Genomic DNA, 27,343 nt, shown 5'->3' with positions numbered 1-27,343 from the left:
TTGTGTTTTCAAATCACAGATTTTACAGGATGTTTAGAGTGAGCCTAATGGTTTCAAATAATTCCCCTTTAGGGCGACCCAGTGGGTTAAATTTTGGACTGGGGTTGGGATCCTGAGCCTCTCCAGAACATTGGACTTTCCTTTTACAAGGTGCTCATTGAGTTCACTTGGCTGTGTGTTCTAGCTTGTGGTGTGTGCCAAGAGACTGTATCTTGTTATTTTGATCTGTTAAGTATAACCTCAATCTTATCCAGACTCCTGTCCAAGTTGAACAAATATCTTCCCATAATATGATGCTGCCATCACCGTCTCTGTCAGTGTATGTGCTCATGTGGTTGAACTGGACATAAAATATTTTCCCAGATGGTTTTGGGAGTATCTTGGGTCATTTTGTTATAGTGGTCATATGCAAACATTTATAGGACTTCCCAAAAGTACCTTAAGAACCCCTTGCTCCATCAGAATATATTTCCTTCATTTTTATTTTTATTATAATCAATGTATTCACATTCAGGACTGCATACATTTGCTAAATTTGAACATTTTGTTGTTTTTTTTGGGGGAACGCATTTCTGTTGGATTAAATGAAAGGCTTTTTATCAGGGCTTGTGTTTTCACCTCACACTATGTTGGCACTATGGGGGCTGCAGTGGGGCATGGATCAGTGGCCTGACACAATGTAGAAAGAGACCAAGGACAGTCAGCCTAGTGTGACAAAAACTCTGGTGTGAGTTTATGTGTCATTTAATTTATCCATGAATAGTTTGGTTGAATAGTTGCAAATAAACAAACTCTAATTTATAGTCACTAAATTGAACTCATTTTTAGATCATTATGAATAATACTGGAGGAAATTACACACTTACATGAAACAATAATTGGTTACAAAGAAAAAACTGCAATGAAGCACTGTTCACCTGGATGGCTAGATGTGTAGAAGAGATTCTTTATTGTAGTAGTGTGCATAATTTTAATTTCATATATAATTGTCACTTACGTTCAACAGGACTTTGTATTGTACACAATGTAAACATAGTTCAGTGTTTGCCAGGGCAAATTTACCCACAGTCGTGATGCAGAAGTCGCCCTGGGTAAGACTGAAAAGTACATTTCTGGATAATGTATCTTGAATTTACGTCAAACACCATGATATAACATTAGACATGTACACTTAAAATACTTTACATTCACTTCTTGTTACAAACAATTTGGTAAATACAATTCTGCATACATAACAAAACAATAAATGTATCTGTATTTCATACCTCACAAATATCTTCATTTTATGTGGGGTATGTTATGAATATATTTCAATTTTAATAGCTTTACACTCTAATAAATAATAATGAATAAACCATAAAGTTTATATTGAATTTATTTTGTAAATAAAACATATTGTGTAAAATGGGAGTTAATTGAGGAAAAACAACATTTTAGACAGTCACACAAATCTCAATATTAGGTTCATGATTGTTTTTTTTAACAGTTTGGTAATGGCATCATATAGTATCACCTATAGTCACCAGCACACATCAGAAGCACACACACACACACACACACACACACACACACACACACACACACACACACACACACACAATGACTTTGCATTTCAATATATGAAGCATGGCAATTGAATGGCAATACCCAAACTAGTGTAGTTACATAATAAAATAAATTAACATTTTGTTAATTTGTCATATGAATGATTAGTAAGTAATGAATGAGGCCTGGCTGCCCATTTGGTATATCAAACTCAAAATGCTCTCTGCATCATCCTCACAAAACAAAACTAAAGAAACCTTTTGGGATGACGGCTGCCTTTGATCTTCTCAAGTTTCCTCCTCAAGGCCTCACTTTGGCACATTAACAGGTCACTCAGTCCTGAACAGTGGAGCTATCATGTTCGATAACACAGGCTGCTTGGGACAAGCAAAGACCCAGATGTAATGCAGCACGGCATGAAGAAAAATCTTAAAAACCTTATAATGGCAGTTGTTTAGGCCAAAATTAAGTCTTTGGAAGTCTTTGGCCTTTATTAAGCTGTTTCCATAAAAACTCTTCCCTTTTCCATAAAATAAAGCTTTAAATGTAGGCATTTTATGAACAATTACAGCTGTGTGCTTGGTTAGTTGCTAAATTAAAAAAGCAATATACATGGGATTAGCAGGACTGGGTGTTTGACTTGGCATAAATACTTCTATTTTCTCCTTCAGTGTAATGAATAAAAATAATAAAAAGCAATTGAAGTGTCTCTCTTTAAGGCACTATCACAGTGGAACATACCTACTTTGATGAGACTACAGTCTACAGTCATGGAGGTCCCCAGGACCACTAAGAAAGCACACAATGGTAATGGGCTTTTTCAGCATTCTAATGTATCCCAATCTGCTCAAAGATGTTTAAATATCTGTTGGATAGGTGACGGTCAGATTTGTATGGGCCAGCTAATGATCGGTTCACAAGTGGATTGTAGAGTTGTAAAGGAGGGCAAACCAGCCAAATACTTGGTTGCTTATTCTCCTCAAGATTGTGTTCTTTTCTATAATATTTCCTTTTATGCTGCCAATAATACAACAAGCAACTGTGAGCATTTGTCAACCTCTCACACAGTACAGCGTGCAAGTATTTGTATAGTTTGGGTGTTAAATAGAATGATACATGTGGTATAGTGATGTTCATTAAGCAGAATGTTGTAGGTTTCCCAGCGTGTAACACTTAAGAGGAGTATGAGGATTGAGCATTTGTACATTTTCAATAAAAGCAAAATACAGACAGAAAAGCCTCACATATTCAACACAAATGGAGTGGTATGGACGGTATGCCATATAGCAGCTGCTTCACCCTGTCCAACTCCTCTAACTCCCTGGAAACCCGAGCTGATCCATCTGTAGTTTGAGGACAAAATCCTTCTGATTTGGATATACAGAAGGTCAACTTCAGATGGCCAACCAGTGCTTGAGCTGAAACCCAAATGCCCACTTCATTAGATAAGACAAGGGTAAGCAAAAAACAGTTCAACAATCAGCACCACAGACAGCTCCTCTTTATTATTAAGTAACTACATTTTATTAATGCAACACATCAATAAACAAATGAAAAGGTTGTAGATCCTTTCCTAAACCGTATGCTTGCAAGTTATTTATATATTGGCAAGAAGAAGCTCATAGTTTTTCTTTGAGTGTTATATCTGTTACTCAGTAAACAAAATCCAGTAATGTGTTCATGAGCTATGTTTAAAATGGGAGGAGCCTATAGTGATGATTGACAACTCTCATGTACACTACGTCACATGCACAATCAGTGATGCCAGATATGTGATTGTTTCAGCAGACAATTAACTAACACTAATGTGCCAAAACACACATACAACTGCCAAAACCTTTTTTCCTCGATAACTATTTTTGACAAACTAATCTGTGCCTCCTCCTCCATTTTCTGATATCCCAATTATGCCATGTTTTATATAACACAAATTTTTTTTTTAGAAATGCACTTAAGCACACTGCACTAGTGTGACCAAAAACAATAATAAAAAAACAGGTAATTTCACTGCACTAACACAGATAACCATCTCTTTCATGATTTTTATAAAGTGAAGCTCAAAACCACATAATGTAATCAATTTTGTAGAAAACCCAAAACAAATCACCTTAAACTGTCTGACGTTGCCCTCAGCAACAAGATGATGCTCATGTTCAGCTGTAATGCAGTAGGCTATCCTCTGTAAAAAAAAAAAAGAAGAAGAATGGAATCCTTGCGTAAATTGCATGAACTGAGAAATATCTGAATTTCAGGAAGAAGGACCAAAAAAATGCATACCTCCTTAAATGTCCCAGGAATGCTGAAGAACTTATAGATGGCGTAGGCAGGAACAAACAGCATAGAGGATATAGCTATCCCCCAGCCTACCAGACTGGACCATTGAGGAAACACGTAGTCATCATAATTCAATGGTGGAGATTTGACGATGCTGGCGATGACCACAAACTGTGATGGGGAACATCAGAGTTAGACTTTTTAATTGTAACTGCAGGATTCATTGTCATCAGAGTCGTGAGTTTTGGTTTTATACAGTACAGCACAGTGCAGAAGTATGGCAGGCAGCATCTCACTACAATGTGGCTTTTCCTCTTTACTAAACAGACAGCAATTGTTTTTGGGAGTCATATGCTTTCTATTATTCAACTTATGTAAATCTCTGATAAACAGAATTTTTCTGCAGTTGAAATGCATTTAAGACCCTAATAACCTGAATTAGTTTCATTCAGTACTTCGAAATATGGAACAAATCCCAGAATGAATGTAAATGGTTAAAAACTGATGCACCAGTTAATCAGATTGCACACAATCCCTGCGATATAAGTGCACAATGGATGGAGATGCAATCCCTGCGACATGCTGCAGGATGTGTGATACACATCACATTGAAGAGCTGTACGTTCCTCCTCGCCCCTTCCCCACCCCCTCCTCCGGCCCAACTCCTCAGCTCACCAGCAGAAAGGCCGGACTGACAAACTTCCAGCAGAGCCTCCAGTAGAGACCTGGCTTGAAGCCCATCATGCGTTCAATATCTTCGCTGAATCTGTCCACGCCTGAGAGACAAACAAACAATAGGGGGTTGAGCGTCATTTCCCAGCATGCATGACCACGGGGCAAAAAAAAAGGCAGGACTTCAAATGATGAATCAGTTATGATTATTCGTGTTTGGTTAGGGGTTTATAAATAAACATTTAAGATACAAAGGAAAAAGGGAATATGATGGTATGGAAATATATAAAGATATTAAAGGTGTTAAAATGGCAGTTTTTTTTTCAATTAAAACATTTGTTTTACAGCTACCTGGCATTTTAACAGGGGTGTGTAGAATTTTATATAAAAGAAACTAGCATGACATGTGCTTTCATTTTTCACTCTGACACACAACCTTTTAGAGGTGGTCCAAAATAGTTTTGCAGTTTGAAAGGTGTTCTCCATTTGGCAGCGGTGCTCAACGGATAAATTAGGGAGCGTAAAGGTAAACAGGCCCAAGGGTGAAGTGCACCCACTCAGAGAAATGTCTGAATTCTATTTTGTGACAAATGTCAACATTGGGGGGGAAGGCGCGTCACATGTGTGGTTTTTACCCAAGAGAAGGATAGTAATAAACAGAGCTACTTTTGAACGAGTTCAGGACCTGCGCTACTTCTATTAACTGCGGCAGCCACCAGAGCAGTAGCAGTGCAGCTGAGGAAGAGTGCACAGGAGGTACTGAACAAAGAACCACTGCTTATGCACAGTTTATAATTGCTCGTAGATTTACAAATGTCCTGGAGAAATCATAAGCTGAGAAACCAGATGGAAATGTAATGATGTTACACACAGAATGTCTGCACGGTTGCAGATGTCATGAGTGTGTTTTTAATTTGAAAAAATGCAATTACTTGCAAAACAAACTGGTCACACAGTAGTAGGGTGACATAGGCTTGGTATGTAATAATATTAGCACGTTATAATTTTTACACACTGTGTTAGTAACAAGACTGATAAAGTTTTATTGTCACGTCCAATATCTCTGTTTTCTGTTTTTCTCTGCTGTAAATAAATGTGAAAATCAGATACGTAGAGTGCAGGTTCTGCTTAAGATCTGTGGACATACATTCACAATATGCTTGTAAATTGGGTGTGAAATAAACAGAGAACATTTGTAAAATAGTTATGGGAAACGCAGCCCAGGAGTGGTTTAGGGTTGGTGGTGGAAGGTACTTTCAGGTAAAAGAGCAACCAAACATACATGACACAATGCAGACCTACCGTAAAACCATGACACTCCTATGGCCTCAATTAGCACTCCAAACAAAATGGATGTGCCAGCAGCATACCTGTCAAGCAACGTCAGAACGTAGATCCCTCCCTGTAAAAGAAAAAGAGCTTTTAAATGCAACTGTCACTAATCAATAATCCTGCACAGTAACTTCATAGCTGTTGATGACTTTTCATTAACATTCTGGCTGTGGATCAAGAAAAAGTCATGTTTGTAACAGTTTTTTTTTTTATCATACTGAAAGAATGTAGAAAGGAATTAAGGGTGAGATAAAAAAGACACATCTGCAATATACAGTATTACCTGGTTTGGGATTGGGATCTTCTATACAAATATATATATTTTTATCTAAAGTATTGCATTTCAACCCCTTTGGTGTCAATTGTCAAGTGCCTTTGATATGGCACTTTTAGCAGCTGTACCCTTTCCTACACACGAAATATGCATAAACATAAACGCTGATAATATTACTTAGTCCTGAAAGATGACTTTGGTGGTAGTTCCAAAGTACAAGCTGTCCAGTGTTTCTCAGTGTTGAATACAACAGTCCTAGATGAACTGTATTTATTTTCAGGTAAATGTATGTGGGACCAAGTGCATCTTAGCAATGCCAGGCTGGATGCTAAATTCTCTGTTGAATAATGGTTATATAATAATCCTTCCAATATACATATATATATGCATTTGCCCCGTCCTGCATTAATTTAAGTTTAATAAATTGCAGTTGTCAAATTCATGGTCAATATGCAATGTTTTGCTTTGAGAAGATGATGGATGCACAAAACCATACATGATCTATATAAAATATTTATTTAACATGATTTTAACGAGAAAATTTCAGTGGGTTCAGATCTATGATCTATGCCCCATACCAAATTCTTTCCCCAGTCCTTTGGTTGGCCTGTTTGCTTAGTGACCTTCGTGCATGAATAATCAATTTTTAACAATGGCCAGTTCTAGACAAAAGTTCCACAAAGCCACTAGAACACTCCTCCTAAGCCTGCATGTTTTCATTCCCTTCAGTTAATTAGGTTTGGCTGATGAATTGCAGCATAAAATGCACAAGGCAAATTGAGAAAGATACAGGAATGCTGAGAAAACACGGCACTGTGCAGGCCCTAGTGTCACATCCTTGACGTAACACTTTTTTTTATGTACACTAAAGGACCTCGCAGAGACAGCTGTATTTACATTTCATTGTCAACACCACCTTGCTAAGTGTTTCTCATGAAACACTGATAAGTCAGTTCCATTAATGAAACCCCATTATAAAACATGCTCCATTACCACACTCTCAAGGCCTTCACAACTGTATAATTAACTTACCTAGAATTTAATGCATAAACCAAAAATTGTTAACATTTGAAACTCCAGAAAAAACAATAGTAATAACAACAACAATACCACAAATATAATAATAATTATTATATTATTATATAATTATATTAGTATATTATTATAAAGGATGACAGTCGTTATGAAAGACACGTTGTACATTACATGCAAAAGAGTGAATAGTGTGAGTTTTGATAAACTCTGATGAAAGAATGGTTAAAGAGTTTGATATTGTTTTTTGTTAATATTAATTGCAACAGAAATATCTATATTTATATAGTGATATAGTAGGGACATATCGAAATGAACACTTTGCTGAAAATGTTTTAAAGAGACACAACTTGTCATCCATGCGGATGTTATTCTGACCAGAACCACCTGCCACATACACCCCTTCATGGTGATGGTATGATGACCCTTGATGGCTGTGACATTTTTCAGCAGAAAAAAGCTGCCATAGTTTGAAGAACCTGACAAACAGTACTGGCTAGATTTCTGCCACTGACTAGATCACTTCAAATCAGAAAGTACAGCAAGGATTGTACGCACTACACTGTAATACTTTCAAGAGAATCAATTCCACATAACTGAAGTGTTTCATATTCTTTTGGTTTACAAAGATGTGACAAGACAAACTCCAGCATCTTGGCACTACTGTTTGCTTGGCTCTTTGTTCTTAGATCAAAAACTCAAAAACGGAATTTCTCATGTGTAGAATTAGCAAAAATCTGGAGAACTCACATTTGTTATGGAGAACAAGGCTATGAGCAAGGTTCCAAAGGCGGTGACAAAGGTGAATAACTTCCGATTCTTCTTGAGGATTTTGAAATCATCAGAGAGGCCGGTGATGACTGCCTCCATTCCACCCATCTAGGAAGAAATGAAAGTTTTATGTGTGTTTATGATGTTAACACTGTTTTGTAGAAGAGCTCTGTCTATCCAAGGTTTTGCTCCTTGGATGTTGTGGGGAAAAAAGTTTCCAATGCCAACTCTACCAACTTATCAACAGGAGTGAAACTCACTGCGCTGTCAATGCCCAAGGTCAGGAGCATAATGAAGAAGATTACAGCCCAGAATGAAGACAGTGGCAGAGTAGAGATGGCTTCTGGGTAGATAATGAACACCAGTCCGGCACCTACACAGAGGAACAGACACCAGAGTCAGCAAAGGAAGCCTCAGAGGGAAACATAAACCTAAGCACAACAACATTTTGTCTTGGCTGAAGTCTGAGAACAGGGAAAAAGGGTCATAGATGTGTTAGAAGGAAAAACAGCAAAAAAGTTGATTCATAAATTCATTAGCAAATTCGTGCATTAATTTAGTCTTTTCCTAAAACAACTCATGTGCACCAACAATCCACCAATCCAAGTTGCCAATTCACATTATCTGCATGATCACCCCAATGTGGTAAGAAATGTAAAAAGTAAAATGCAAAGGCAACATAAAGTCCCCACCCACCTTCAGTGGCAACGTCCTGGATCTTCACACCATGTTTGTGAGCCATGTAACCCAGGACAGAGAAGATGGCAAACCCTGAGAAGAAGCTTGTGACACAGTTCACGGTACTGGTCAGGATAGCATCCCTGCAGGAAAAAAAACATATGAAACATGTACACCATTAAAATCAAGTGAGTGATATTTAAAGGAAGCTTGGTCACAAATACTCGAAAAGCTTTTGATTTAAACGACTGTGGCAGTTCTTATGCTATAAATGTTTTGAATTTCACAACTGTTGAGCAATGGACTGTTTTTCTAAGCACACTGTTGATCTTACACCTATAAATCGAACACAAAATGTTTTACTGGGATCGTGTTTTGGCCACTCTGGGCGCCCAGACACGGTTTCAAAAGACTAGGGCCACTTCTTCCTCTTTTGCAAATCCCAATACAACACGAAACCTTTTTCTGACCGGGGAGAAATACGTTTAATGAGAGCTGGCTCTGTCCTCCACCCCAGTGAGAGCTTTCACGTCCAATTACGTCCAGGGCCTCTCACTGATCCGATCCTGGCAGTGTCTGAAAGCGCTCCCTACCACCAGGGTGACCTCATCTGTTCTGTCTGTGTGTGGAAACCCATCTCCTCCAACTATTTACTGCACGCCCTTACAAACTAACTTCACCAACTTCACAAGTTCTCATCCATCCTCCTCAGTAAATCAGAGACAGATGACTCGAGGATCAAAGAGCAGGTTTTTGAGAGGGGTGCATTGTAAACCGTGGTGCTGGATAATTTATTGGGTAATTGTGTGCTTGTACTGGTTAGCTAAATTGGGAGGAGACAGGCGTAATACAATCCGAAGAAAATCAATTTGGTATTTCTCCTGACATTTTTCATAAGTACCGAATGTCCTTTACATAGTCAAAGTCCTCTCAAAAGGATTCATATTATACACGGGTTCCAATTGTTCTTGTTTTATATTACCCCAGACACAGTCAGGCCTTTAGCCAGGATGCAACTCTTTATGCACCGTCATTAACTCAAAGTGTGGATTTGACCCCAACTTTACGCTTGTAAAACTCCAGTCATATCACCTACATATCACGATTGTGCAGAAGATACTTTTATTTCCTGGAGGACCAGTGCATGGTAATCATAACAAGGTTGTGGCACCATGAATCCTTCTGGGAAATTCACAGAATTTTTCTAGTAAAGACATTATGCTAAATTAATGTGTGTGTGTGTGTGTATACTTTTAAATATACATTAATTTATATATATATATATTTTACTTTATTGTGATAATTTATGATTATAGATTCATAAAATAACAATCTTTACAAAATGTTCAGCTGGCATTCTGCATGGCAAATACAGCTTCCTAAAGGACAGAGAAAATCATGAAAAGAGCACTAAGAACAATCTAACATAATTACTACTAGCTAATTACCCTGATCTGCTTCGCCATGACACAATTCATTATAGTGAAGTCAGATGACGCCTCTGTCATTCGTCAATACTGAGCATTGCACACTAGAGCAGTGCCACTCTGGCCACAATGATTACAGGAGTTGATGTAGCAATTACTGAAGAGAACAATCATTGCTAACCATCACTTTCACAGCGTTGCAACAGATGCCCAGATGCACTCACAGTAGGAAGAAATAAACTTTTAATTATACATTTTCAAAAATAGTTTTACATTTTGTTAAAATTATCAGATACTTTTTGTTGAGGTATTTTGGATCATAGACTTTTAGATTGGATGGACATATCTGTAGACTCCTCTGTTCATTCTGCCTCAGCCATCATGAGTTAAATCACTTTGGTGGAGGTTAAATATTGACTCATCAGGCCATTCGTTTTAGTTGTGAACATCTTTGTAGTTTTGGTGAATTTCCAATTTTGAGTTTAGCACATTCCCACACAGTCTCTGTATTGCTGTTTTCTAAGTTTCATTTGTACAGTGCACAGTGATATTTCCAGCCCTGCTTGTTATTTTAAATATATATGGATTGTTCTGTTGGGGGTTTTCTTCACTGGCGGTTTTGAGCATCCCCACACACTGCTCCCCGGGCACCTTTCATGGCTGCCCACTGCTCACTAAGAGTGATGGTTAAATGCAGAGGACACATTTCATTGTGTGCACTGTGTGCTGTGCTGCAGTGTTTCACACTGTCAATCAATCACAATCACTTCACTTTCACTGTTAATGTTCTTAAAATACCTTCACAATGGCTTGCTTTTATCCCATTACCTCTGGTGTTCATGCTGGTGTGTTACAGATGATGGTCTAGCCCAAACTGCTTAATGATTGTATCACCAGGTAAAAAGCTCAAACCTCACTTTTCATTATCCTATTTTGATCCTCTTATACACAAATGTCTTGCTATTCCAGTATTTTTTAGCGGGTACTGCTCAGTACCTCACAAAATGGGATCTTCACAACATTTCAGCGCATTTAAATAAAATAACTTTTATGTTTGTTTTTTAAAGTGAACATTTACTATGAGAATCATTCTTTAGAAAACACCTACCTGTAACAGTTATTGTCAAATTTGTTGTAGCTGGCAAATGCGATGAGAACTCCAAATCCTGCTCCAAGCGAGTAGAAGATCTGAGTGGCAGCATCAATCCAAACCTACCATAACAATTGGTTAACAAGCAAGGTTAGGCAAACACAGGTGGGAGTAACTCTCCTATCAACCTCAAACCCCACCATTGTGTGCCTGAGCAAGACACTTAACCCTGAGGTTAACCCAGGACTGCCCCTTTAACTACTGATTGTAAGTCGCTCTGGATAAGGGCGTATGATAAATGCTGTAATTGTAAATGTTCTTTCAATATCTTAGTACTATTAGATTATTATCATAAAGAATCAATAGCTCACCTTGGAATCGTTTAGCTGATTGAGGTCGATAGAGAGGTAGGCTATAATTCCGTCCAAGGCTCCTGGCAGAGTTATGCCCCGGATCAGAAGCACCAGCAACACCAGGTAGGGCATAGTGGCTGTGACGTATACCACCTTTACACATGTGTACAAAGCAGGGCATTTACATTTCTTGTACTTTTAAGCAGTTTTGGGCAATACAATTTTACTGTCATATAATTCTAATATGTGTAAGAAACTTAAATTTCCAAGAATGCATGTGTTTTTATATTAGCTGTTACAGACAAATACTATGAAGTTCATCCATCTCAAAGAAGCATGCAAAAATGCAAAAGTTCATTTGAAAACTTTTTTCTAAATGTTAATACCAACTACAACCTTTGTGTTTATGCAGTTTTTTGTCTGTACTGTGTTATTTAATAAATATAGCAGAGATAACTACAAAAATGAAGTTGTACTTGACTTGATCTAAATAATAAGCGATAAGTAAAGTCTTTGTGTTACTTTAGTAACTTACTCCTGAATAGCAGCACAGGAGTGCGCAATGGGTGCCCTGCAATTGTGCCATAGTGTTCAGTACCTTTCCTGAGGATTTGACCCCCTTCCACAAACTGAAGTACAGGATGAAGACCACCACCACCAGACAGAGACTGAGGTCCCACCGAGGAAGGCCCAGGTCGTGGATTCCTGCGCTCTCATGGATGTGTAGCACCCCGCGTCTGCAAGCAACACCGAACCTTTCATTTGAGGGGCCATCAGTTATCCTTGTTTGAGGCTTAATGGTAAAAGTCTGTGGTCTCTGTGGTAGTGAAACACGCACACGGCCTTCACGCCACCACTTGTTCTGTATACTTTACTCTGCACACATAAACAACAGTTAATCCCGGACAAATTTCATATTCATTATGGCTGATGAGTGCCAGGAAAAAAGGTGTCGCAAAGATCAAGCCTATCAGAAGAGCAACAAAAGACAAATCCGTGCGACTAAGTAAGCACATGTGGTGTGTGTCTGGAAAATATATATTTTTCATAAATTTCTATTTACCCTGGCCAGACACTGTGTTTTTGTATAGTGCGTCCACCCCGGCCATGCTTCAGCCATGACAGTCTCAACAAACACCCTCAGCGGGTGCGATAAAAATCACCTGTTTATAATAGCTCATGTTAAGGGGCCCTCCGAGCGCGGCTCACCACCAAAGTATAAAACCCAGGATCATTCATTACGAGGGAACGAGGCTGGACTCCTCTCCACGGCCATGTGTTGTACATGGTTCACATTTCCCACACACGTGCTGTGCGTACCCGTAACCCAAAATCGTTGCTGTTAAATCGTCGTTCCACTGCTTTCACAACCCAGGGATCATCACTTAGCCTTGTTGGAAGCTTTCTAACGGTAATAGCCTGCCCATGTTTTCTGTGGTAGCGAAACATGAACAGTCCTTTCAGATCATTCTACTTCTCTTCGTGGTGGGAGTCTGGAAGATTTATTAATAGCGTGGTGATATAAATTTGAGGGGAAAAGACAGAAGAGACATTTCCAGCAGTAAATATCATTTCCCCCTTGATCTGAAGGGAATAACAGGCAACACCCTCTGGACAGAAAAAGAGATGATATCACAAGTGCTTTGGAAACTCAAAACAGCTTCGTCATATATCACAAAAATTATATGAGTAGCATAACTCACAAGTGAGCATTAAAATTATTTAAGCTAAAGACCATTACAAGTCACGAGCAAAAAAGTAAATGTCCTTTTAAACACGTCTTATCTCAAAAAATTGTGATGGCCAAAGGAAAAAATGAAATAAACTATGCGGCTGAAGTGTTTAAACAGTCTCTCTTCATTCAACCTGTGAACTCATCCCTGCTGAAGTGCAGCTGTTCAGGAAACTTTACTTTAGAATCAGTTTGACTGATGTTGCTCTATGTCCCCTTCATGAACACATGCCCAAGTGTACAAGGGATTGTGGGGAACATGATGCTCCCATTCTTTGATGATGTTGGGCGATAAGTGGGAATTCCATCTGGAGCAGCTACAGTTACACAACACTCGCTCCCGAAGACGAAAAAAAAAAAAGAAAAAAAAAAGTCAAATCAAAGCTCCTGAGACTTTTGTGTCTTAGGGGCCAGCTATAAAAATACATACAACGCAATTTATCATGTATAGATAATAACATCTCAACCGTGAGGAAGTGAGATAGAGAACGGCATCTCAGATTGAAAGGAAATGGGAACACTGTTTCCCCAGACGGGCAACATTACAGCCCCAGTGCTCTCTGTGTCCTTTCATGATGTCAGAGCTGCTGGTCCATGTGACTTCACCTGGTCTGAGGTTCTGATGTTGCTCACCAGTACATGAACTAAGCCTTCAGCCATGTAAGCAGGTGCCCTGAAGGCCTAGGAGGAACACCTTTTTTAATGAGGGTAAAGGTTATTTTTCAAATCACTTTTATACCATACTGAATAATACAGGCACATACAGTACAGGCCAAAAGTTTGGGCACACCTTCTCATTCAATGTGTTTTCTTTATTTTCATGACCATTTACATTGGTAGATTCTCACTGAAGGCATCAAAACTATGAATGAACACATGTGGAGTTATGTACTTAACAAAAAAAGGTGAAATAACTGAAAACATGTTTTATATTCTAGTTTCTTCAAAATAGCCGTCCTTTGCTCTGATTACTGCTTTGCACTCTTGGCATTCTCTCGATGGTTTTCCAACAGTCTTGAAGGAGTTCCCATAGGTGTTTAGCACTTGTTGTTTCACTCTGTGGTCCAGCTCACCCCAAACCATCTCGATTGGGTTCAGGTCTGGTGACTGTGGAGGTCAGGTCTCCACTTTTTTTTTTTAAGTACACAACTCCACATGTGTTCATTCATAGTTTTGATGCCTTCAGTGAGAATCTACCAACGTAAATGGTCATGAAAATAAAGAAAACACATTGAATGAGAAGATGTGTCCAAACGTTTGGCCTGTACTGTATATGTGGACTATATATGGACTACAGAAAGCAAAGGATTCTAATGTAGTGGATTCTAATGTGGGCAATCTTCTTTATTTTTTTATTAATCATTATTATGTTTTAATTAATCACTTTCCTCCAGCCAAATCAAACACAAGCACATTGCAGTTCTTATGCATTAAGACTGTTTGATCTACACAAACCTGCCTCGATTAATTAGTCTAGTGTCATTTCATCTAAATATTGAGAATGCCTGTTACCAAAAAACATGCCTCTGGATTTGACTTGACACAAACTTTCTGCATGTCTGCGCCTGTATTATATCACAAGAAAACCTTTGTTTTAGCTCAGATTTTGCACATTACTCTCATTATTGTGCCACATTTTACATGGCAGGAACTTCAATACACTGTGGTTTAAAACATAAATCAGTCAGAACATTGAATACACCTGCCTAATAATGTGTTCCACCAAACCTATAAATCCAGCTGAGATACTGATTTCACAACAGATTATGCCATTTTGAGGAGTGTATGTTGTCTTTAGGTAAAAGGACCCCTTTTGTTTCAAAAAGGTCTCCCAAGAGAAAAAAATGGTCACACTACTATCAGCTTCCCTCTTCCCACAATGCATTGTGCCGTCACCCCTGTCATCCTGTCCATATGAGGGAGAAGACCTCGAGCTACAGGTTTTACAAATTACTCAGAATAAAGGTCTCCTCTGTTAGCTTAATAGTTCAGATCTTCTTGTGCTTGGACATTTTTTTTTCTTTGAGTGAAAGACTCATGCAGAACTAGAATAGACCAACCAATAAGCAAGAAAATACAGGCCCTTGTTGGAGTTACAAGGACCTCAAGTGTCCTCACTCACATGGACGTGGTAGCCACCATGCACCCAGCACTTTCATGACGGCATCATGACGGAAGTGATTAGACTTACTGTCACCAATCTAAGCTTATAAAAAAAAAAAAAAGAAAAACAGTCTTGTTCAGTTTTCCACTGAACACTGGAAACAGAAGGAAACACTGATTTTACTGCTACACAATTCATAAATAATACCAACAATTCTCACAACTGAATGTCGAGGCTGCGCTACACAACGGCGCAAAAGGGGCAGAGCTGCATGGAGAAGGTCACTTCAACATCTTCTGTTGATGACCCATGAAATGAAACAAGAAAAAACTCATGAATCAAACTATTTCTCAAAATTCTCTATTGTCTCACTTGAATGCCAGGACGGCAAGCGCTCTCGGATGCAACCTTCTGATAAGGCGAAATTCAGGAGATTCACTTAATTAAATGATTGCATTACAGTGACAGGTGCTTGGCCGTCCTTCTGAGCCTCTCAGAACATCTGATTTCCTCTCCCTGACGGACCACGTCCCAAAATTGCTGATTAGTCAATCCTTTATGTTTCCATCCAGATATTTGACTCTACCCCCTAGACAATTCCAGGCTGCTAGATCTAACTGATGTGAAACCACATGACCCCAAGGATTTCTAAAATCACTCACACATGACCCCTCTCTGGCACTTCATTTAGTTGATAATTTACTGCATCACAGATCATGCTTCTGTTAAAAGCTCATATATAAATACCTGAGAAAGGTATTCATATTTTAATAATCAAATCCAAACAATCTATCGATTCAAAGGTTTTAGGAGAAGCTTCTGCTATTAGACACAAGAGCCTTAAATAAGCTAGAAATGATACATTTATAGATGTATAAATCTTGGCCCCTGCGACTCCCTGTGACATTGGTTCTTGCGACTCCTGCTGTGTTCCTCAGGATGGATATGATAGCAGTGATCATGCTGTAATATGACGCTAATGAGTTTACTTCAGGGGCCTCTTCAGTTCTTACAGTGATCAATCAGCAATGAAGCAGAGCCCTCAGAAGAAGGGACTCCAGAGAAAAGTTGCAGTGGACCATTGTCTCCCAGACCAAAAAAACAGATTAGATGACAAATTTTAGTGCTACTGAGGGAACCCAAGACTCCCACGAGAAGTAAAATGGCAGGAAAGGGAGAGGAGCTGTGGAGGAGGTTTTTGGGAGCCAATAACAACTGTAGGTCTGAGCTTTCGTGTTAAAGTGACAGAATCAATGCTCTTTGCTTTGGTTAAACTTAAGTTTGAAATTAACAAAAAATTCACACAACTCCATCAATAGGCTTCAATATCAGAACAGAATAGTGAATAGCAACATGTTCAGTCTCTACTGAAAAAAGTAAACACGGGCTAAACTTAAAAATAATTCAACTATTGAAATAATGTAAATAAACCAGGTAACAACAGGTTTGATTGGTTTATTTACATTACGTCAATGCTAAAATATTAGGTGTGACAGATTGAATTATTTATAATTACATTTTTAATTGACATTTAGCCAGTGTTTTCTTTCTTCAGTGTGTGTGCTCCATGATGTTTTTAATTGGTTTAAAATATTACATTATATTATGATCATGTTGAAGAAGCTTTTATCCAGACAATGATTAAAATGCAAGTTTAGGCTGTGAAAGTGACAGGTTCTCTCAATAATTCAGTGCACTGAAAAATGAAAAACTTCAAAAGCTAAACTTCAAAAAATTGTCATGACGAGACCTGAAGGAGGAAGGAAGTGCAGAGACTGGACTTCTGGGCAAAAGGGATTCATTAATAAACACAAATGAGACGGCACAAACGGCCTTGATCTCGCACCGTTGTCATTTGATGAACTTTGACCGCTGCGTGGCGTGACGTATTTTCGTGTGACCATTTTCGGCTGAGAGTTCTTTCACTCTCTCTCGAAGTGGAAATGGAGAAAAGATGATCTTTCTCTGAATGTCCAGAGTTCTACACCATGAGATTATCGTCTTACCGGGAGTTTAGAAAAAGACGCAAATTTTTCGTGCTGAGCCCTCAGAGAAAACCGTGTTTGTTCTGAAAGAGGCTTTTGATTTTCTCCAATGAGCAGGAAAAAGATCTGTGTTCATTCTGCGCTCCCTTGATGCCACGGACTTCTAAACCAGGTGTTTGTTGGAGTTTGTGGCATCAGAGGAGAGCAAATTGAACACAAACCATTTTTCTGCTCATAGTAGCAAATCAAAGCGTCCACACAGGCGTACGAGACCTTAACTCTTGTATTTGAAAAAATCATGTGACCATGTATAAAATTTATGGGATGCATCGCGAGGTATCAATATCAAGGCATTGATAAGCAAATTGTGAGACCAGTGAAGGTTCATACCTCTATTAATGATAGAAGCCAAATGAGCGTCCATGATCAGAGCCCTGTTGTCAGGCTGATTGGTGTTGGCTGTGGACCCAACACTGACAAAAACGTAATTAATCTCTCACTCCTAATATTTTAGCATTGACATAATATAAATAAACCAGGTTAAAGCAGGTTTGATTGGTTTATTTACTTTTTGTCAATATCTTTGCACAAGGGCTGTTTCAGATGATGCGTCTAAAAACTCTGTGGACCGTGTGTCACATGATGTGTGTTTACATATTTTTCATGTGGTCACACCTAATTTCCATTCTTTGCATGCCTAAAAAAAGCCACATTGAGAGGCAGGCATCTCGTGGACACACCGCAAGCGCATTTCTCCCTTTGAACGCCTCAGCAGCCATGTGGCTACATTTGAAAAAATGTAACTTCTAGTATCCATACGCTGGGACAGAGACCGGAAAAACTCAAGGACAATCCTAGACAGACAGTAATGGTGGACACACATGAGAGGGAATCTAGGAATGTTGCTTGAATAAACATATTGAAACATCAATGCGACTGGGCTGCATGAGCGAGGGGCTTTTATCCCCGGTGATGGCGGCTCTGGCGTACTCACTGCAACTTTTATTTGTGGCAGATGCTTTGCACATCAGCTGAGAGATAAGACTGTTGCATTGTCCCAGTCATTTCAGTGACTTCCTCTGGGCTGCAGAGGCAATCTTCACACAAGCTCAGGATGATTTGGGGGTTCTTTGAAGTGCAAACGGATGCCTTTTTTGTCCACTTCAAAAGCAACAAGAATTTTTATTTTTTTTTCTCAACATAGTGTTGGGACTTGAATGATGTATTTTCTGAAATTGGGGGTACAGTGGGATTTCAGTGTCGGTGGCCCAATTACACTGATATGCCACAATATTAAAACCCCTGAATGGATGCAATAAAGTTTCAACGTGACCTTCTCCCGTGGAATCCACTCGACATCTGAAGGTACACTGTGTTGTGTGGCACCAACATTGCACAAATACTTACGGAACATATTCACGACCTAACAGCACCTCAGATTTGGTGTTGTTTGCTTCAATTATTTTTTCAGAGGGAAGCGGGAATACTGTTTCTTTGAAGGGTTGTGCCTGGTTAGCAACATTGTTTAGGTGGTACATGTCAAAGCAACATCCACATGAATGCAGAACCCAAGGTTTGCCAGGAGAACAATGCCCAGAGAATCAGGCTGCTTCTGCTAGCTTGCCTTCCTCCAATAGCACATCCTGGTGCCACATCTGGCTGATAAGTGACACACACACACACACACACACACACACACACACACACACACTGGAACACGTAAGTTGTAAAAATCTTATACAAATATTAAATATAATATGAACATATGAAACATATATATATATATATGATTCATAAGACCAGGACACCTACTACTATAGCTGCCAGGTACATTTCTGATGCTTCTGTGTTCTTTCGGTGTTGGCCTTTTTGTATATTTGTAGGCCTCTTGATCCTTCACTCACCCCTAAGGACATGGTAGAGGAAAAACTACTAATTGGGAAGGAACCTAAGATAAAAGTTTGGGAAATTTTGGGATGTCCTTGACAATTGCAGCTAGGTAAACATATGCACAAATGCACAATTGTCAGTTTGAGTTATTCCTATGTAAAAAGATAACAGTTAGGAAGTCTGCGATAATTAAAGAGCATTGTCATTTTGGGGTGAGTGATGTTCGCTGCACCCACAGCACCACTATAGCAATTTTTCACTCTTTTTTTATGTGCAAGGGCTAAGTTTCTTAAGCTTCTTTTTATTGCTATTTATTTATATATAACAGACACCTGAAAGCATGCACACCCTGACCAGTCACTGCTCTATTTGCAACAAATTGTGATGCTCTGTGTGTTCTGGCAAAAAAAGCAGTTTTGGAGATGCTGTGCCTTTATCAAAGTTGCTGAGATCCTTACTCCAATCATTGCCAGATGGCACTGAAATGGAATTAATGTCATTCACTTCAACACTTCACATCGTTCCATTATCCACCCAGATTTGTACTATACACTAAATACCAGCAGAGGAAGAGGAAGAAGAGGCTTCCCTCTATTAAAGATTAATGCTCTGTCCATAATTTAACTATTCTCTTTCAGGGAGGGAAAATTCAGTGTTTCAAAAGCATGAAACAATGTGTACTGGAAAGTGAGAGCTTGCGCTGGAGACAAAATTCACACGAACACACTGACGGCTCCAGAAGAGAGAACGCAGTGGGCCTGAAATGCCTCCAAATGATGGACTTGAGCAGAAAGCACACCTCCTCTTCACCATTCAAACGGGGTGTCAGCGCAGTCGACTCTCTAGACTTACGCGTTATAAAGCATGCTGTCATGCTATTTCTGGTGCCGCAGATTACGTCCATTATAACCCTATGGCACTGTGTTTATGCCCTTTATGAGATGACAGATGTCAAGGCATCATTGTTGGCGGATCAAAGGAAAACAATCGGCGGCAGCTCCGATATCCAAACAGCTCGGATCAAATGGGGTGGTGCGCTTAAGTTTTTGTGAGTTTGCTCCGTTTAGTATTACTTCAGTATGGTCATAAAAAGCCTAGTTTGTACACTTATTTGCTGAAACGAGTTGGCTATTTTTTATTGAATTATGAATGGTTATGAAGGGTGTCCAGGGCTTCGTAATCTGTGTGTTGCTTTATATTAACATCATTCAGAAACTGTTCTCTGGTCAGCAGAGGTCAGAAAAGCATTCTGACCCTCATCATAATACTCACTCATAGAATTCTGCGGCCGGCGTTCTCTTGTACTTAGCGTAGGTAGTCCCGTTTGTCAGGAAGGAACCATTAATGAGATTGGGATCGGTGCAGTTCTCGCTATTCCACTTGTTTCCACAGTTCTGCCATGGCAGTTCTCTTGTGAAGGAGGAGAACAGGTAGTACAGGGACCAGGCTATGATGACATTGTAGTAGAAGCCCACATACAGAGCAATTAAGATCACGGTGTAGCCAACGCCTGTGGAGAAAGAGGCAGAATGTTATCTTCATTATCTAAATGTTACATAGGTCAGGTCTTCTAGGTTGTTTCCATAATTTACAGGAAAAAAATTAATCTGCGATTGCATACCTTTGAACATGGGGCATATTTTCCAGACTGTGGCCGCACCCTCCCTATTATACTGACCCAGGGCAAGCTCCATGTAAAACAAGGGCATCCCCGCGATGAAGAGGAAAAGGCCGTATGGGATCAAAAAGGCACCTGGAAGACAAAGCAGCGTCAAACCAACACGCAGAAAAGAAGGTGGAGCGGCCACAACAGCCGACATTTCAACAGCCCTACAGTGTGACACGGTGACCTCACTGTCCCAACGAGGCTGGGAGAGCGACAGTTTTTTAAGATATAGAAAACAGAACACGTTTCCTGTTGTGTGCCTGTAGACGATTTAATCTAAAAATATATAAATGTGTATTTGCTTTTGAACTCTGAACTTTACTTGCTGATTTAGGGTAAGGATGAATCTCAAGTAATTACATGACTCAGTTAATACATTCATTCTTTTTCGAGTAGCCTAAAGCAATTTACTAATACTAATCAGTAGCTACGCATTGATGTGGCCAACTGTGCTTTACTGTAGTAATATTACAATGACATAGCTATATATATTACTTATATTTACAACTTAATAAATATGCAACAGTACTGTTATACGTCATGCAGCTTTCCACTGCAACTTGATCAAATCTTGTATACATCCGTCTTTTTTCATTCACTTTGCGATGCAGGGAAACTTTATTCCCAGACAATATCAGAACAAAATTTCGCATTTAGTTCACAATCCGGAGAGCAACGCGCAATGCTGAAGTGTCCCAGTAAAGCCACGTTAAAGCCAACTTTTAAAGTGCGGAAGCACTGACACGTTAATTTAATTCTCTTTATTATTAAAATGAAAGTTCCGAGTTGGAACTAGAGATGGGTCATCGTTTACTGAACCGAACCGTAGGTGGGCCTACTGGCACAGTTCGCCCTCATCCGAACTCCTCATCCTCACTGAGTTTAATCGAACTATTTTTCGAACTTCCTCTTCTCACCTCCCCCGTTCTTGTAGCACAGGTACGGGAACCTCCACACGTTGGCCAGGTCCACCGCGAAGCCGATGACCGACAGCAGGAAGTCGATCTTCTTGCCCCAGAGCTCCCTGCCCTCCTCGTCCTCGGCCCCCGGCGGGCAGGGGCGCGGGCTCGGGGTGCCCCCGACGATGGAGGAGTTGGTGTACTGCACCCCGTTCTGGTCCTTCACCAGGATCAGCTCCACCTCCTTCTTCTCCACCTTGTAGGGCTTCAGCGGGGCGACGGAGGAGAGCTTGTGCTCGGGCAGGACCTGGATGTTCATCTTCTCTCGCCGGCTGAAGAAGCGCTTTTCCCGGAAAGCCTGAGTGCGTCCCCGCCGCTCTTAACAGCTGCGGAGGAACGACAAGTTTACTGCGCGAATAGTTCTTTCTAATTGTATTCGGCTTCTGTAAATGGATGTTAATGTACAGTGGAAGTCCTCATAATGCGGCTTCCCGGCGGTCGGCGCGCCGGAACCTCGCAAAAAAAAAAAAAAAAAAAAAAAAAAAAAAACACAACATAAAAAAATGAATGCGCACAAACTAACGATCTGCGACGCCAAACAATAAGGTTCAGGCGCGAGGTGGCCCGTGGTGATAAAACACGTACTTGTCGCGCTGAGGGTCCCCCTCCATGCGTCTCTGCTGCCGTGGTCCGGACGCGTCTGAGAGACTGCCCATCCTCATACTGCGTTAAGACGCGCCTTCCTACGAGCTGGAGGCGACACTTAAGTCGGCATCGTCCTCTCCTTCCACGTGATATTTTATAATTGAGCATTCCCCCCCACCCCCCGTGGGCTTTCCTCCACCCGCCTCGAGTCGGGACGGGACGGGACGGGACGGGAGAGTTGCGCGCTGCGTGGCGTGGCGCGGCGCTACGGAGTTACCGCGCTAACTAATCAGGACCGCTCATTTCCGCGAGGCTAATTGGCCACTTGACCATGGCTTGGCGATGCCGTGCGCCACGACCTGTCACACTGTCACACGCGCATCCATTTGGAGTGGGAAAAATTCCAGTGTCGCCAAAACGCTTACCTGGCTCCTTAAAAAAAAAAAAAAAAGCTTATACATATACATTTTATTTTCTAACTTTGATCGTCTGTTTCTTCTCTCGTCTCCTAAATGGATTGAATTTAGGTTTTCTAAGAAGCTGTAAAAGCGTAGTGTTCCATGGATAATCAGATCCCAGAGCAGCTTTAGCCATAGGCAATGATTTCTATTAGATATTGTTGTTCGCTATATCCCATTAAAGTCAATGAATGTCCTCTTAAAGCTCTCCAGTGCTTCTTTTGTGCAACCTTAAAAGTACTGTTTTCTGTGTTTTTGTGGAGACTCTCACAGAAGATTAAATAACGCAAGTAATGTTGAAGCAAGAACCGCGGTCCTTCCAGGTAATTTATATTACCGTTAGCAGAGATTTTTCTGCCTGTTATCTTAAACTTTTGTTGCTTTGGAAAGTTGTTTGGTAGGTTTTTCTTTGGAAATAAGAGGCTGTCCAGTATTTATCCGAGGTCATGCGTATTATGCAACTCTCCAGGCTGTCAAATTGGCTAGATTGATGGATATGATGGTCCAGATATGCACCTCCATGTTTGTACAGTGAGATCTTGATAACCTCTTATACTGTATGTGAATAAATGTCTTTTTCTTTTGGAATAAAGTTGCAAAACTGCAACTATCATGGAACACTTATGGCAACATTATGGAACACTTCAGCTTCCAGGTGAGATGTGATTTGATTCCTTTCTCCTCCATTCAGCAGCCTGAATGCCGGGCTGAAAGATCTGCTTTCCCTCCCGAGGGCGATTCTCTCATTTGCCCATATCTTGATCTTAAGATATGAGCTTAACTAGACATGAAAACATCTCGCTATATAGTAACAGGCCCTCTGTGAGGGAGTCTGGAGGGAACGCCAAAACTGGAGGGAAGTCCAAAACTCTGGAAAGAAAGGAAATCACTTCTGTACACACCGGGTCATTTGCTACAATTACATGTACTTTCTGTATTATTTCATGATATTATTTAGTTAGGAATTTTTTTTTTTTTTGCATGTGACATCGTAAATTTGAGTAAATTCATGTTCTCTGTCACAATATAGTCAATAGTAGTGCAATAATAGAGATATTCGCAAGCTAAGGTAAAAAAAAAAAAAAAATTAACTCACTGGTCACAGGTAGTAAATCGCTTACGATTCCTGAAATGTACAGCTGATCATGTGCTGCTTTACGGTTTACCGAAGATCAGCAACAGCACCTGCATTGGACCTGGGCATACCTGCATGCCTGGGCGTTGCCTGTTTGGAGTGGGCCGGTCACTGCCTGCATGCTTCCTGCTGAATTAAAGAGGCACGTCGCCCTGATTCAAATGCAGGACAAACAACAGCCATTGATTGAAAAATTCACCGAAGCAGTCAGACTGTAAATCAAGGCCTGCTGTGGGAGCTATGGGATCGTTACATTGAATGTAGAGGAAGCACCCTGGACGTGGCCAATTCTCTGCCCTGGACGTGATGCCAGGTGCACCGTGCCGATGGAGAGCTTTCTGAGATAAACTGGAGTTTCCCTGCCTGGCAGCGCGCGCATTTCAATTGGCGAAATGTCACGATTAATTGATCTGTGCGTCACAATACTTACTGCAGGGCTCTTATGCAAAGGGCAGGAAGAACGAGGTCTGTTGTTCACAGCCCTTTATCAGAACCTTTCTACAAGTTGATCTATTATGATCTATCATGCATTAAATGCTATTTTTTTGTATCCAATGTGGGACCAGTGGGTGCTCTTTCACGAACACATCCTGTCACATTATGCATTGGCACTTCATATTATCTGAATTTCCTCTGCTGCGAATATTCTTGCTAACAGCCTTTTCTCACCTTTTCTGTATTATCATCGCATGAGAGCGGAGATCTACGGGGGGGTTTGTGGATGGATTTAAATGGGTGGATCTTTTCCCTGAATTCTGAACATCATTATGTTCATGGATGTCCAGTACCTCTGTTTCATTAGATTGTCTAGATGGGTTCACATGAAGGTTTGGAGCGTTCTTTGTAACTTGAAACGATCAAGGCCCTTGGCCTCGGCTCCCTCTCACCCGTTAAGCATTAACAACAATAGGAAGTCTCCCTTAAGACAGGCATTCTCAGCACTGACATGCAATCATTTTTCAACTCAACAGCAAGGCTCCTGGTTGCTCAATCTGGAAAGCAATCACACAAGTTGAAAACACTGTGAAACCAAATATTGGCTTCCTCAGTTTCACCTTTCCTCAACCCGTACCCAACATTTGGCTCAGCATGTTGCATGCAGACCATAAAGATAATAAGTACATGCAACAGGATGTTACATTATTTTCTCATGATGAAAAGACTATCGCAGAGAATAAAGTGTCATCCAAAGGTTTAAGGAAATTCGGACAATGAAGGTCTCACCCACATCCTAGAGAATAAGTCGGAAATCCAGTTGTTTATGGAAGCGGAAACAGTGCGGACTGTTGGTTATGGCGTCAAGATGGGTGGCATGACTGCCCTGCTAATGGACGAGGGGAACCGATGCAGGAGACAACAGGCAGAACCTTGAGAAAACACAGGGTGGTTGGTCCAAACATATTCTCTGACCTCTCAACTCTGGAGGTGGATGCTATGATTTTGTCCTTGCATTGTTCCTCGTTTTGGTTTGGTACCTTAACCACAAGCTTGACCTTAAACCAGAAAACATGGTAAAAATGTATTAGATTTAATGGTATAAAAAACACTTTAGTGTCTCCAGACAACCAATACAAGTCAAACACCCATAAAAGACACCAGTGTAGAATTTGAAGATCTGAGCAGGGTGTAGTAATGAATATAAATAAAAGCAGTAATGGCGGCTACAGTGTTCATGAGCGGTAAATGTATATGGGATCCCTCTGATCTAGGACTCAGCAATCCAGAACACAATCTCCCCGCGGTTAATGTAGAGTTAATTGTCTTGTCCAGGAAGTTCTGGACATGTAAGGAACGTGTAGGTTTGGTAGATGAAAGATTAGACATGAAGACCTTTGGGGATACAGTGCATATGAACCACAGCCTCTGGCGACAGGGACAACGCAGCTCACGCTTCGCTTTGATTGCAGCAGTTTTATGGGCTGTCAATTAGCAGCTTGGCCTGTCAGCGCTGACCTTTTCCAACCGGTTTTTCATCGTCTTTTAGGGGGTTTCTGTCCAGCGCTGACCCCCCCAATGGCTGCAACATGTTTGGTGGCAGGGAAATAAAAGTGGATTAGCAACGCTGATCGTCCACAATTTGACTAGACAGGCTCACCTCGGGCAGTGCTGAAATGGATACAGCAATATCGTGAGCTGCACGCAGGCGAGAGAGAAGTGGGGGAAGGACGAAAACAAGAGAGGCAGACGGGGAAAATAACAATCACAATCTGACTTAATTAATCCCATGCCATCTCATCAGTTGTGATTAAAATGAAATGGCCCCTCTGCGTTTGAAAAGGTTAAAACAAATTGAAAGTGGAAATCACAGCCAGCAATCAAAGTCGTCGTCGTCGTCTGGCTTTTCATTAACCAGACAGCTTTCCATCGTTTAGCTAATATGAAGGAGAACCTTCTGAACACACCCTGATCGGCCACAACATTAAAACCACGTGAGCATCATGGGGTAGGGTTTACTCAGCGGTCAGTTGTTTCAGAGTATGTGCAAGTGTACGGGTCTGAGTGACTTTGACAAGGACAAGATTGGGATGCTAGACAGTTGCATCAGGGCACCTCCAAATAAGGTCTTGTGCTGCCGCGTACTGGAAGCGCTCCGACTAAAACCAACAGGTGAACTGCTGACAGATTCCCTGGCACCCGCGCTCATTGACGGCAGTGAGGAGTGAAGGCTCGACTGGCCCAGTCTGGCAGAAGGTGGTAGGACACATATGGTGGCCTACAGCTCTGAAATTGAATGTGCATGTGAGAATCAGAACTAGACCATGGAGCAGTGGAGGAATGTGGCCTGGTCTGGGGAATCATGTTTTGTTTTAGATCATGTGGATGGCTCTGTGTGTGTGTGTGTGTGTGTGTGTGTGTCATCATCATCATTTACTGTATCTGGCACGGATTATGGGAAGGAGGCAAGCTGGCATAGACAGTGTCATCATCTGGACAATGTTCTCCTGTGAAACGTTGGTCCTGGCATTCACCTACCTAAAGTCGGCTACAGACCATGCACACCCCTTCATGTCAATGAAATTAGCCGATGAGAGTGGCTGCTCTCAGACAGATTGTGTGCCCTGAACTTTTTTTTCCGTCAATTCATCAATTTAAAGCTCGTTTTAATGTTTCGGTGCCAGGTAACACAAGAGACCTTAGGTCAGAGCTGTTTCAGCAGCACAAAGAACGTCTATATAATAATTACTTCATTGTTGTGCCACATATATCTCCATTTTAATGACATCTCCTTCCTTCTGTCAGCTGTTTATATTTACAGCATTTATCACACACCCTTCTCCAGAATGAGTTACAGGGACAGTCCCCCTGGAGACACTCAGGGTTAAGTGTCTTGCTCAGGGACAAATTGGTAGTAAGTGGGGTTTTATGGTCTTCTGGTTCACA

At 40.6% G+C, this 27,343-nt stretch overlaps 1 protein-coding gene across 1 annotated transcript; it reads right to left on the bottom strand.

Annotated features, from left to right (window-relative positions):
* Nucleotides 1-925: 925 nt before the first annotated feature.
* On the bottom strand, nt 926-22,519 carry slc6a2 (solute carrier family 6 member 2). Its single transcript, XM_028956651.1, has 15 exons — nt 22,370-22,519; nt 21,743-22,110; nt 20,781-20,912; nt 20,432-20,669; nt 12,047-12,185; nt 11,467-11,601; nt 11,114-11,217; nt 8,597-8,721; nt 8,161-8,273; nt 7,880-8,008; nt 5,794-5,893; nt 4,495-4,595; nt 3,823-3,990; nt 3,653-3,724; nt 926-2,963 (listed from the first exon to the last, which is right to left on the bottom strand). The coding sequence occupies exons 2-15, from the start codon at nt 22,041-22,043 to the stop codon at nt 2,940-2,942; spliced, it is 1,881 nt and encodes a 626-aa protein (XP_028812484.1). The 5' UTR covers nt 22,044-22,110; nt 22,370-22,519; the 3' UTR covers nt 926-2,939.
* Nucleotides 22,520-27,343: the final 4,824 nt, after the last annotated feature.

This window comes from Denticeps clupeoides, chromosome 16 (genome assembly GCF_900700375.1).
Source record: "Denticeps clupeoides chromosome 16, fDenClu1.1, whole genome shotgun sequence".
Classification (NCBI taxonomy): Eukaryota; Metazoa; Chordata; class Actinopteri; order Clupeiformes; family Denticipitidae; genus Denticeps; species Denticeps clupeoides.
The sequence above is the reverse complement of the archived record's forward strand: the minus strand, read 5'-3'. Positions and strand labels throughout refer to the sequence as shown.